General features: G+C 39.1%; 1 protein-coding gene across 1 annotated transcript in view; it reads left to right on the top strand.

Moving 5' to 3' along the window:
- ALG13 (ALG13 UDP-N-acetylglucosaminyltransferase subunit) overlaps window positions 1-12,557 on the top strand; it is a 46,121-nt gene extending 33,564 nt beyond the window's left edge. The window contains 11 exon segments of the mRNA XM_040468436.1: window positions 525-589; window positions 1,119-1,219; window positions 2,254-2,381; window positions 3,056-3,302; window positions 3,735-3,848; window positions 4,042-4,198; window positions 4,520-4,640; window positions 6,849-6,881; window positions 6,984-7,039; window positions 10,483-10,554; window positions 12,291-12,557. Of these exon segments, the coding sequence (XP_040324370.1) occupies window positions 525-589; window positions 1,119-1,219; window positions 2,254-2,381; window positions 3,056-3,302; window positions 3,735-3,848; window positions 4,042-4,198; window positions 4,520-4,640; window positions 6,849-6,881; window positions 6,984-7,039; window positions 10,483-10,554; window positions 12,291-12,542 (1,346 nt within the window). The 3' untranslated portion in view covers window positions 12,543-12,557.
- The last annotated feature ends 1,253 nt before the right edge of the window (window positions 12,558-13,810 follow it).

The following is a 13,810-nucleotide window of genomic DNA, read 5'->3' as shown; positions in this document are numbered from 1 at the left end:
TAATTGTTTATGACTCCCTATAAGAGAACTAAGTTATTCAAATTTGCCCTTAAAGTTCTGCCTTCAAGGTAGCCTTTTAATGTTTCATATTCAACTTCTTGAACCTTGGTGAACCTAGGTATAATTAGCAGTCTAACGATCTAGAATGAGGTGAAGACACAATAAGTTGTTAAAAATAATAAGATGCTTTGAAGAAACTAGGTAGTGTTTGTTTTTCATTGAGGTGTGTTAATATCAAGTTGTTTCCATTGGTATAACTAAGATTACAGCCTCCCAATTTCCACCTGTGTTTTATAGCACCAAACTATTTTGGCAGGTCTCCTTAAATTAACCACAGAAATAACCTGTCAAGAGTAATGGAATGACCCTTTAGGACTCTTCCCCCACCAGTCCTGCCCCCAGGTTTCAGCTTATAGTAGTAGCATTGTCAAAAACACTGGTAAATGTAAAGTAGAAAATTAAATGGTGTAAAACGGGAAAGGAACCAGTTCAGTTGAGCCTGAATCTTCATTTTCTTTTAATAGAACTTCAAAAAACTGATTACATGGAGTATGCTGGGAGACAGTACTATTTGGGAGACAAGTGTCAGGTTAGTTCATCCTTTAAAAACTCAGTAATTTGGGGGCGCCTGGGTGGCTCAGTTGGTTAAGTGTTCAGGTCTTGATTTCAGCTCAAGTCATGATCTCATGGTTCATGAGATGGAGGTTCACGTCGTCCTCTGCACTGACAGCACAGAACCTGGTTGGGATTCACTCTCTCCTTCTCTTCCCTCCCCCTGCTCCTGCTCACTCACTCTCTCTAAATAAATAAGCATTAAAAAATTAGTTTTTCCAAGGTTTCAGTTTTAGTTCAACAAAGGTCATTTACAAAATGCTAGAAAAAAATTTTTAATGGTTGTATTAAATTTTAATTACAAGCTTCTGTGAGATGATGTAAGGATCTTTTTTATCATGTGCCACATCTGTTGAGCCAGACTGGCTGGCAGTGTTTATTAGCAACTGCTTTGATAAGTAGACACTGTACTCTGGGGGAGGAGTTGTATTTTTGTTTGTCAGAAGCCAGATCTGGCAAAAGACTTGAGATTAGATGTATGTTTACTGTCTCCTATTCTCTTTCAGGTTCGCTTGGAATCAGGTGGAAGATATTATAATGCTCATATTCAAGAAGTTGGAAATGAGAATAATTCCGTTACAGTCTTCATTGAAGAATTGGCAGAAAAGTAAGAATACAATAGTTTGTTGTATTACTAAAATCTTTGGCTCTTGATGCCTTTTTGTAGTAGTAAATTGAGAATTGCCAGGATGCTAGTAAGAGATCCAGAGTTACATCTGGTACCAGCTTAAGATGACTTATCTCAGATTGTAAAAGCATATGCTGAAATATGAAATCTCAGTATACTTGTATATAAAAGTTTCCAAATCCCTAGGCTCTAGTCAACTTACCAGAAATACTAAATACAACAGAATTCTGGTATAAAACCATTCATACTAATTGGAAAGCTGGTTTGCTAAACAAGCTTCTGCCTGTACCAAGATAAGCTAGTCTGGTAATTCTCAGACTTTAACATGCCCCAGAATTACCTAGAGAGCTTGTTAAAACAGATTGATGAACTCCATTCCCAGGGTTTCTGGTTTCAGTATATCTGATGGGGCCCAAGAATTTGAACTTCTCAGTAATTTCCAGGTGATAACTAATGCTATTGGTCCACTTTGAGAACCATTTAACTTGATTAAGCTGCCCTTCTAACCAAAAACTCAGTAGCTTAAAACAAGTTCATTTCTTGTGTTCATTTAGCATTTCATAGTGTGTCAGAAAAGGGGATCCAGGCCATCAAAGGCTCTATCTAGACCCATTTCCATGATCATAGGGGAAAGAGGCGAACTTGACAGACCACGTGGTGGTTCTTAAAGCATCTCCTTGTGTTTTATTGGCCAAAGTGGATTACATAGCTGAGCCTGAAGTCAATGGGATGGGAAACTATCATCCTCTTCCAAGGAAAGGCAACAAATATTTGTAGACTAGTCTGTCACAGTCTTTCCTCTGGAACGTGATATATGCTACAAATAGCTGTGAAATTGTACAAATCACTCTTAGGTTTTCTAACCTAAAAAGAAAACCTCACCAGGGTAGCAAGTGTGTCAACAAGTTTAAGTAGAAAATGCTTGAAATGAAGTGGATGGGTGAGGGTATGTATATCCAGTGAAAATTAAGTCTGTGTTGCAGCGGCTTTATGGTGGTATCTTTAATTTTAAGGCATGTTGTTCCACTGGCTAACTTAAAACCAGTTACCCAAGTCACACCTGTTCCTGCCTGGAGTGGTATGCCCAGTCGGAAAGGAAGAGGTTACCAGAAAATTTCCGGAGGCTATGTCCCAGAAATGGGTTTGTATACTGAAGGTTTTTATTCTTTACCCCTTCTTAAGATCTAACGGAAGTCTTGTTCTCAGGTAGAGTTCAGCATTACTGACATTTTGGTATGGAAAACTTTGCTGTGTACAGCTGTCCTATGCATTGTAGGTTGCTTAGCATCTTTTGACTGTCTGCTAGATGCCAGTAGCATCTTTCCCACAGTTGCAACAACCAAAAATGTCTCCAGACATTGCCACATGGGTCTCAGGGTGGGGAGGGGCAAAATTGTCTGGTAGAGAACCACTGTTCAGGGGACTTTGTGCTAACAAGCTGGAGTAGATTTTAGACTCTAAAACTTGAAAGGATTTCTCAGAGAACTAGGAAAACACCTCATAGAAGCAGACATTCTATTAGTAGCCATAATTTCTGGGAAAATAAGTAATGTAGGTGACTGAATGACTGTGTTTTGATGAGCAAAGCCACCTGAACTAAAGATCATGTGGAGATGTCCATTGATAGGGGAAATTGCCTGCTGGTTTTGCCCTTCCAAATGGAAGATCTAGTACATCCTTAAAAAATACAGTCATCACCTTCCTGTATTTATTTGGTTTGTTCCCTTAAAAAGTCTAGGCATTTGGGTGGGGGGGGGGGGATTGGATCTCTTGGCTTGGTTATGAAGCTTATTTCCTACTTTGTTTGCCTGAAAGCTATGTCAGAGATGGACATGAAGCAACGGAAGAAGATGTTCAAAAAAGTTAGAGGAAAAGAGGTTTATGTGACTATGGCTTACGGCAGGGGAGACGCCTTCCTCCCGCCCAGGCTTCAGCACAGCATGCATTATAGGCACGACCCTTCAGTGCACTATGCACAGACAGCTGCCAATGTCCTGTCTAATGAGCATTTCCATCCTCAACATCCACCTCAGAGACAGGGTCGGGGATATGGGATGCCCAGGTAAGGCTTAATTGACTTCCAAGGTAGTGTACATCTCTATTTAGGTATTGTGAACAATTCCTAGACAGAATTAAAGTAGAATTTAGAAATATCTCAATAGTTTAGCTTTCTTTTATAATCTTTGCTTAGTGGATGGAACTGATGTGTACTCAAATTTTTTTCAAATGAATTTATTTTATTCTCACTGAACAAATACGGAATGGTTGAAGAGATAAGCTAGAGCTATCAAGATGAGTGTCGTGGATATGGCACTGTATCCACTAATAATGGATAGGCCTAATACAAGTAGTGAGGGCAGAACAGCTCTTTCTATTGGGATATTTTTAGAAAAATGTGTTAATTCTACTTAAGTGCCGATAATATGATAAATAATTCTATTTAAGTGCCAATTACTAGATAAACAGTTTTGTTTTCCTTTCCCTTCATTCTTAGGGATTCATCTCGCTTTATCAACAGGCATAACATGGAAGCCCCTAAAGTTGGTTTTTACCCTGGCCCAGGTAAAAGGTGTTGCCAGGGCTATGATAACTTCTCCTATAGATCTCGGTAAGTGAATTTTAAATGTTGAAAATCAGAAAATGGGCAAGTTGGGCTTCATTGCTGAGTGACAAATACATGGATTAAATTTTTTTTAGTGTCAGCATTGAGATGTTTGAACAGTTATTTAGAAATTTGGAACAAGTTACCATACCATATTTTAACTTTTTTCCCCTTTTCTCTGAACTACTTAATGCTTAAGTTCCTTTAGACGTAGTCACCGCCAGATGCATTGCATGAACAAGGAGTGCCAGTATAGCTTTGCCCCAGAGAATGGACAGATGCCCAGGGGCGTAGAAGAAACCATTACCTTTTACGAAGTTGAGGAAGGGGATGAGACTGCTTATCCAACTTTACCTGTAAGTAGGTCAAAGCTTTAATCGAAAAGCTGTTTACTTTTTCTCTTATTTTTTTTTAAGTAAAGGCAGTGTGGATATGTTTTAGCTCTTTGAACAAACTGCAAATAAAACACGGAAACCTTGAGCTTTTATCTTAGAGCTTTTAAAGATGGGAGAGGAGAACTTTTAAAGCTATTTTTAGAGAAAAAGAGTAGAGGTGGACAAATACACTTGCCTTATGGGCTAATATTTTCTGTTTTCTTGATAATTTTCTCACATATTTTGATTCCAAAGTACATTAAAATACAGCTTTTTTTGATGAACTGTGTGTCTTTGGTACAGAGTCATGGAGGGCCCTCCACACTGGTTCCTGCTGCTTCGCGATACTGTGTTGCAAGGCGAGGACATAGCTCAGGCAAACAGACCTTGAAGTCAGAAGGGGCCAGTGGCCAGAGTCACAATGGTGAGTCAGTTACAGTTAAATGTCTCTTTAAAAGAGGATTCTTGTGGCATTAGTCATCAGGGCTGTGAAGTAGACTTAACAGGTTTTGGTTTTGGGGTCTCACACTTTTCCAGTAACTCATTTTGAATGAGTTCTCAGTTCTTGTCTCAGAGCTTTGCTAGGATTTTGAAGATGTCTTGGTCTTTCTCAGAAGGCCAGACCTCTATTTCTATAGGCCACCACATCGTTATAACTTATTTTCAGCTCTCTGCATAGGTCTTTTAGTGAGTTTTGATTTGGTGGGATTTTGGTATAGGAAACATCTGTTCCTTATGAGCAAGGCACTTCTGTTACGGTGAAGACCATTTGTTTGTATATTTTAGGCTTTTCTGTGACTAGCTTCTATTGTACAAAACTGCTATAAAACAGTCTTTGCCTGAAGAAGTCTACTTGACTTAGAACTTTACTATTCATTGTATTCTCTTGGTCATCTACTGTACTAAGTGTATTTATAATTTAATCTATTTAACTGTATCCCTCAAAGGAATTTGGTACCCTTGTTTGTTATATGAGGAAATTGAGGTTCAGAGGGTAAATGACCTGGCCAAAGTCGTACCTTTAGTAAGTGACAGAGATTTAACTTTTTTATAACTGCTTTATTTAGATATAATCTACATAGCATATAATTCACCTGTTTAAAAAGTGTGCAGTTCAGTGATTTTAGTATAGTCACAGCGGTGAATGACCATCACCACAATCAACTTTAGAACATTTTGTCACCCCAAAAAAGAAATCCTGTACTAATTAGCCGCTCCCCATTTTCTGTACCAACCTCCCTTCCCCCCCCAGCCCGAGGCAACCACGAATCTGTTTTCTGTCTCAAAGGATTTGCCTATTCTGGACATTTCATACAAGTGTAATCATGCAATATATAGTCTTTTGAGATTGGCAGAGATCACTTTTGAATTTGGGTTTGTCTGACACTAAAGCCTATATGTATGTTCTTAACAGTTGTTAGGGTGTCTCTCACTATGGGGTGTGCTTATTTTTACCATTTTATCATAAAATGATCCGTAAGCGACAATTCTACTCAAACAATTCTGGAGGAATTGAGTGGATTAAGGCAGTGTGAGGCAGTCTCAGTGACTTGACTTAGCAGTCAAGTTCTTTATTTTCTTGTATGTTCTTCTTTCTACTACTGATGTAGAAGAAAAAAGGTATTTCTGGGAATTTAATGAGGACAAAACATCTAGCACAAGAATGATCTGTGAAGACTTTGTCCCCATGCATGTGCATGCATGTGCTTAAGGGTGTATGTTCTCTGCTCTTCTACTCAGCATGACCCTTTTGTCTTTTCCCTTTAGCTTGGTGGGTACCTTCAGATATACTGCTCACCTGTAGTGGCATATTCAGAGTAATCAAATCTTTGTTCCCACTGTAAATCTTGCTGTCTGGAGTGGTTGCATGTATGTGTTTGATAAGTGACATATTTAAGAATCAAATCCCGTTTTGACCTGTGGGGTTTTATTTGGTGGAAAACTGTCCAATTGATGATTAATTTTCTCTGCATTTCAATGGTATTGTAGTCTTAAAGCAAAATACTTTAGTTCACTGAGCCATCCTCTGAGAACAAACCAACTTTAAAAGTATTATTTACTTAAAACAGCCTGAGAAACAGATGAGGCATGATACACCCCTTTAATGTCTACTTAAGCAAACTATGGGTCATACTTAGTACTTTACAGACACCATTTACTATATATATTAAGCACCATGTTCTGTTCTTTTCACCCCCTATGAGCTGGGTACTGTTAACCCCTGTTTTATAGTGCAGAAATTGATGCACTATAACCCACTTAAAGTGATGTTAAGTTCTATAAGTTAGTCAGGATTCAAATCTAGACAGCCCTAACTCCAGAGCCAGTGAATTTAATCATCATACTCTACTGCTTGACTGGAAAGATTGGATACAGCTCTGGGTTTTTCACCTCTGCCTGAACTCTTAAGAACTAAGGAAATTTTCAGAGGAGGAATTTGTCCTGTTTACTGTCAGTCCCTGGCTTCTATATCTGTTAACTGGTATGAAAGATCAAATCACCTGTTTCAAGGACATAGACATTTTAGTTTTGAATATATATCCATAAAACTTGAGAAAAAGCAAGTGCTGGCCATCTGGCTCTGCTGAGCTGAAAAGCCCTACATAAACACTTCTTCTGTCTTTTTTTATAGGGAGATATCATGAAGATTATATTTATCCTTCAGGTCAGTGAGATCTAGATATACTCTGACATTCTTCATTGTTTATACAATTTTAAATTGTAAAATAATGCTCATGTTTTACTTTACTTTGGCTATATTCTCTAGAACCAGACTATGAAACTTCACGTGTTTATAGCACAACTGAATCTACAGCAAACTTGGTAGGTATTTCATAATAATGGCAAGCACTTCTGTCTCCTATGTACTAGGGCACTGTTCTCAGAGCTATATATAGAAATATATTTAAATCAGAACAACCCTATGAGGTAGGGTTTCACTCCCATTTTGTAGATGAAGAAATTAAGACCCTGGTGTTAATGTATTTAGAGATCGTCCTAATGTGTTGATATAATAGGAAATTCGGACACTGGCAGTGATGATTTTTTTAGGGGATTTTATTATGATTTTTCAGTAAGAGTGGGCCACAAGTCTTAGTAACTTCACATAACAAAAGTTTGTTTCTTGGTTCTGCTCCACGTCCACTGGAGGTCTACAGGAGGGCTCTGCTCAGGGACTTGGGCTGATAGAAGCTCCATTAAAAGGGTAGTGAATGATGCACTGGCTCATAACAGCCTCCACCTGGAGATGACACATGTCACTTACTTTTTCATCTGCCAGAGCATGCTCCACTGAAGAGTCTAATTTCTATGTGCCTGAAAGTCAAAAAGTTTGAAATATTTAACAGCACTAAGGACCACAACATTCAACTCAAACTCCCTCCCACAGGCAGATTACTTGCTTCCACCTCAAGGGAGGCAATCTAGAAATCTTATTCAGTGTAATTAAACTCAGAGCCCAAGGTTTCTGGGAAATGTGTAGTGTTCTCTGAATTGGGTCCAGATGTGGCTCATCTTCATTTGGAGGCCTAAAACCAAAGATACAAAGTTATTTCATCCCTACGCACCCAATTTACAGTGGTGGAGCCGACTAAGAATGGCAGTAAAAATTCCCATTCAGAAAGAGGGGAAAATGGGAGAAACACAGTTCATGGCCTGTAGGTGACATCCTGGACAGACAACCTAGACATGGGGACTCTTCCCTGGAGAGGCTCTCTGATTCATTGCTTTCTGGGGCTCTTGGTTGCTCCAAGGCCCTTCTTTCCTTGGCCATATTTGAAGTAGGCATTGGAGAATAGTCCTTCTTGGCAGCTGAGGAGCTTTCTCAGCCTGCTTCTCATTCAAAGAAAATTGGAGCCCAAGGCTTGTTTTATCTCAGTTGGATGGTTTTAGTTCTCATAGTGTCTTTGGCTGTGTGATTAATTTATTATGCTGCTTCTCTGTTTGATTCCTATTAGTTTTATATGCCGGTAGCCATACTGACATTTCTTGTTCTATAGATACACTACTTAGATTTGCTATAATTTGCTTTCTTATTCCTCTCTGTCTCTCTCTCTACTTGATTGCAAGTACCTGGGCTTCTCAGGGATGGAGGAACCATACTTTTAGAGGCTTTTCCGTGAGCCATTTTGTCCAAGAGCAAGGATTCAATGGATATTGCATCCTTAGTTGGACACATGCTTTGAGATATCTTAATGTAGTCAGATTTTAACAGTGATTTGAGTTCTGCTTCAAAGCCAAGTTTTAACTGCTCTTCGTTGTCCAAAGCACTTAATCAATTCTATATTTTACAGTTTGGGGTTGAAGCAGTTACCTCTTCAACCCTGTAAGTCTCTGTATTCAAGGATTCTCTATTCCGTTTCATTCCTGCCTACAAACTACTTTTTCTATACACACCTGTCTTAAAATAGGTTGCTAAACTCTGCCAACAGTAATCAAAACACAAAACGAACATTGTTTTGCAAACCTCCCCTAGGAGCTACAAGCTCATAATCTCCTTTTCAAGTGACATTTTTGTTACAGTAGCACCCTACTTCTAATTACCAAAATACCATTTCAGTACAGCTAAGTTATGCTACAGTAACACTCCCCCCCCCCCACGCCCACACGGCTTGGTGGTTTAACACAGGACAGTTGTTCTTGCTAATCCTGTGTCTAGTGTAGGTTGGTAGCAGGCTTTTGTTTGTCATAGTCACTTAGGGGACCCAGACTAATGGACATGGGCTTTCACAGGTACTTTGGAGAACTAAATAAGGTAATTGAACACTGGCTTTTAATACTTCTGCTCGTATTTCATTGACCAGATATATCACATGGCCACACCTAACTTTAGACAGGGCCAGGAAGAACAGCTGACCATGTACCCCGAAGGAGAACTGGGATATTTTTAAGAACTTGTTCTCTAGAATAGAGAACTTTGTTCTCTAACTATGGCAAATCTTAATTTCACATACTGAATTTTTGTTTTCATTGTTCAGGTGATACATTTTAGGAATGAAGAAAACTATGATATGTGATTCTCTTCCCCTTATTTCTCTTTCCCTTTCCTTGTCCCTTCTAGAGGAATAGTTTTTCCCCCCACTCTGCCATTATTATTCTCCTCGTCGGCTTTTTATGCCATTTCTTTAAATAGCCACCCTAGTGATTTCACTCCAGTGAAAAAGCAACCAAAAATCTCACCATCCAGTTTGATAAGAGTAGATACTTAATTTCTTTCTGTCCCTTTATCATTTGTCACATGTTCCTTTTTGTTCTGAATTTCCATTATCATACATCCCGGGTAACTTTCAGTCCCTTCAGGATGTGCTCCACTCCCACACCCCAGTCACCAACGCTGTAGCAAGTTTTTAAGTAATTTTTATCACAGCATGCTGTGGGGAGATGTTCAGCGCAGGACTTAAAGATGTCCAGGCTTTAGAGCCTGTAACAAAACTGTGAACATTTATTGAAACTTCTTATTTCTGTGCCCAACTCTCAACTGAATCCTTCTGTAGAATTGTTTAACATTCACCCTGGGCTTTCTGAGCCAAAGCCAAAGTTTGCTTTTTGGCAGGTGCGTTGGGTGTACTTGAGCACAAACTTTAGAAATGTGCAGTCTTAGATCCACGTTAACTTGGGCTCATCTTTGTCACAGTGTGGTTCCTCTTGTTTTCTGCGATTACTTCCCTTGATTCTCTCTATGTTACTTTCATTATTAAACCAATTTCTGCTGCTAGGTTTTTTGTTTTTGTTGTGATGACTGTTTGTCCTGCTTAGCTCTGAGCCTTTTAAAATCTTTTTTACTTTTACAAAGAGGGTCTTGAACCAGAGGGGAGTGGTTACTTGGAGTATACTCACTCCATCCTGCTTAGATAGGATACAGCTGAATAACCAGATATCCACCCTTGTACCAAGCTGCATCTTTATTTGGAATACTTTCTTTTAGCAACACTGTTCTTGGTCCTACCGATTTCGAAGCTTTTAAGGCAACAAAGGCCACTGAGAAATGTTTAAATTACAGTCCTCTATTACATTTTAGTTACCTACATTGGACTAGAATTGGATATGATCAGGATCTCTGTAGATAGGAAATAGCACAATCACCTGAATCAGGCACTACAGTGATACCTTTTGGAATGTTCTCTTAGTAGTTGCTTCCAAATCTGAATACTTTCAGGACAGAGCACTTTTCACCTAATTTAAGAAGATACTGAAATCAGATCTTTTATCGATGTGCTATTTGGTTTCTTGATTCACCTTATTTAACTATACTTCTGTATTCATTAAAGTCTCTTCAGGACAGAAGACCATGTTCTATGTCTCCTCAGGACACAGTTACCTCATACAACTATCCCCAGAAGGTAATCTTCGTAGTGTTCTCAAACAATCAGTTGGGGGGGAAATGACTTTTTTCCTTTTTGTTCTCCTTGCCCTTCATCTTATTTAAAAAACTTTTTTAGGGGCGTCTGGGTGGCGCAGTCGGTTAAGCGTCCGACTTCAGCCAGGTCACGATCTCACGGTCCGTGAGTTCGAGCCCCGCGTCGGGCTCTGGGCTGATGGCTCAGAGCCTGGAGCCTGTTTCCGATTCTGTGTCTCCCTCTCTCTCTGTCCCTCCCCCGTTCATGCTCTGTCTCTCTCTGTCCCAAAAATAAATAAACGTTGAAAAAAAAATTAAAAAAAAAATAAAAAATAAAAAAAAAATAAAAAACTTTTTAAATGTTTGTTTATTTTTGAGAGAGAGAGTGAGTGTGAGTAGGGGAGAGGGGCAGAGAGAGAGAGACAGAATCCGAAGCAGGCTCCAGGCTCTGAGCTGTCAGCACAGAGCCCAGTGTGGGGTTTGAACCCACGAACCATGAGGTCATGACCTGAACCGAGGTTGGATGCTTAACCCACTGAGCCACCCAGGCTCCCCTAAAAGAAGTTGTTTATATATATATCCTTATCTTAACTATTATTGTACTTTGTGGTGCCTGGCACAGTGCTTAGTAAATTCATTCAACAAATTGATAATCTCCTGTGTTCTAGACACATTCTGTGTGTTGACGTTTGACTACTCATAGTCTCTTTATACCGAACCTCTTATATAATAAGCAAATTAATATGAATTCACTGTCAATTTGGTCATTTGATGAAACTTTTAAATGTAAAGAATACAGACTTGGCATCAAAAAGGTAGCTGAAACCATAGGAGTGAATAAGATCATCCTGGGAAAAGGAAGAGATTGAGAAGAGCATCCAGAACAGAGCCTGTAGATCACCAAATTTTAGCAGATAGGTAGAGAAGGAATAGCCAAGGAGGGGGTGGGGAGAGGAGAGTGTATTATTCTGGAAGCCCTAGTAAGAGAATGTTTCAAGGAGCAGTCAAGTGTCAGTTGCTGCCAAAAGGTCAGGCAACATAAGGACTAGCAAGATTCTACTAGGATATGTTGCAATGAAGACCACTGGTGACTTTGAATTCGGTTTCTGAGGACCAGAACGGGTAGCAGCCACACAGCGATGGGTGGTAAGAAAATGGAGACTGCATTGAGAACAGTGTGTTCAAGAAGGGTCTGTTGTTATTTGTTGAGTATATCTCTGTGCACAGCACTGTATTGAGTGTTGTGGCCTAATCAGACAAATCAATTGCAGTCACATGAAGCTTACACGCAAAAAAGCAAAGTACCTTTTCTATTAAAAAAAAAATTAAAAACAGTGCATTAGCATGGGGGAAATGGACACACATGTAAAAATAAATGTAACAGTATCTGGATAACACGTAGGAAATGCAGAGGTCACCTGTTTGGGGAGAGGGGAACTAGGCAGATGGAGGATAGGGGTTGGAAGGAAACATCCCATTGTATATAATTTCATACTTGATTTTTGAATCTTATTAATGTATCACCTTTTCAGAAAAATAATAAATTAAAAATTTACGTATCTTAAAGGTAATTGTGGTCTCCTAAAAGAAATAATCTTATTTATATAGGGTTTACATAAAGATTAATTTCTCAGTGTTGTCGTTATCAAAATACACTGTATCCTGAAATAGAGGATCAGAAAAGAGCCTCCTGGTGTTTGAGAAATCCCTAAACTTTAAAACTTTTTTCTACACTTACAGGTGATGGCAAATTCTGCAGCAGGTGCAGCTTCCTGTGCCAATAATGTTCCAGCTCCAGTCTTACCTAGCTGTGCAGCAGCTAATGAAGCTAGTAGTACCGCTTCAGCCTCCTCACAGAATGCTGTACCGCCTCTACTCGTGTCTCCATCTATGCAAAGCAGGCCAGGTAGGTTGTTAGTGGTTGCTGACTTGGGGAAGCCTCTTTTCCTATTCGTGAACACGCATAGAATGACAATTATAGTGATTAGATAGGGCTACTTTAATTTCTCGTATTAAATTAGTTTAACCTACTTAATAACGTATGTTCTGTAGTTGAGGAATCCTTGAAATTTGAGAGCCAGGATTTCAATATTTATCTTGGCTTTGATACGATTTTGTAGCTGGAAACTTCGAGGACTTTACTAATTTCTTAAACTTTCAGTTTTATTATACAGGAATGAAAGTAGAGGTGTTTCATACTTCACAGAATTCCTGAAAAGTTTGCTGTGAAATATATTTTTATATAATCATTTTCTCATGAAAGAATATAGGCTGTAGAATTTAAGAAATTTAGGTTAGATTCTTGGTTTTGCAACTCACTAGCTATGTAATTTTGGACAAGTTATCGAGCCTTTTTGTAGCTTGGGGGTACTGATAGTACCAATTTATGAAGTGGTTGTGAAATTCTAATGAGTTAATACAATTTAATGCTCTCAGAATTCTGAGAAGGTGGTGGCAAAAACAGGATAGCTATTTAATCTGAGGCTTCAAATAAAAATGGAAATAGCAAAACCAAAACCCGTGGACAACATTTATAATAAAATTAGGTGACAAGGTATCCCCACACACCCCAAAACTTAAGCAGGTAGAACAAACCACCAGTCCCAGGACTGCATGCTATCAGTTTCTATGTGGGAGCAAGAAGATGGAAGGAAGCATCAGGGATGTTGTCTGATGGACCTGGGAACAGGAGAACCCCAAAAGAGCTAAAAAGAATTCACTGGAAAGTGGGGCAGCCAATTCGGAAGGAGCACCTAAGACTGGGAAGGGATTTGATCTCTCCAGTACTAGGTGAGTGCTTTGGGTACATGGTAAAGGAAATGAAGGGCTTGGAGCAATCTGGCTCCTAAGAACTCTCAAAACTGACCTGCCAGGGCTCCCTTTTAAGATAGTACTCCTCACTGGGGAGAAACTGCTGGGAGTGAAATCAGAATTGATCAGGACAGGGAAAAGAGCCTATCCAGACTGAAGATGAGAACAGAGCCAAGGAATCCTAGAAAGCAGTCCTGGGTTTGAACACTACCAAAAAACAGAACGATCCTGTATCCACCTCATTCTAAAGTTCGTGAAAAATAATTTCACGTAACAAAGCAGTAAGGTCAGATCCTATACTAAGATGTTTTAAGAACAAAAAAATAACCTGTGTATAGGCAGTAAAAACATGTCAAGAAATGTGCTCACTAATGCAACTAAACAAACACCTATTTCAGAATGAGCTAAAGATCAGATAATCTAAAACATTGGAGTATAACTAGCTGGAA

The sequence above is a fragment of the Herpailurus yagouaroundi genome, unplaced genomic scaffold (genome assembly GCF_014898765.1).
Source record: "Herpailurus yagouaroundi ecotype Mexico unplaced genomic scaffold, PumYag 67700, whole genome shotgun sequence".
Classification (NCBI taxonomy): Eukaryota; Metazoa; Chordata; class Mammalia; order Carnivora; family Felidae; genus Herpailurus; species Herpailurus yagouaroundi.
Note: the sequence above shows the minus strand (reverse complement) of the source record. Positions and strands in the feature narration are given on the sequence as shown.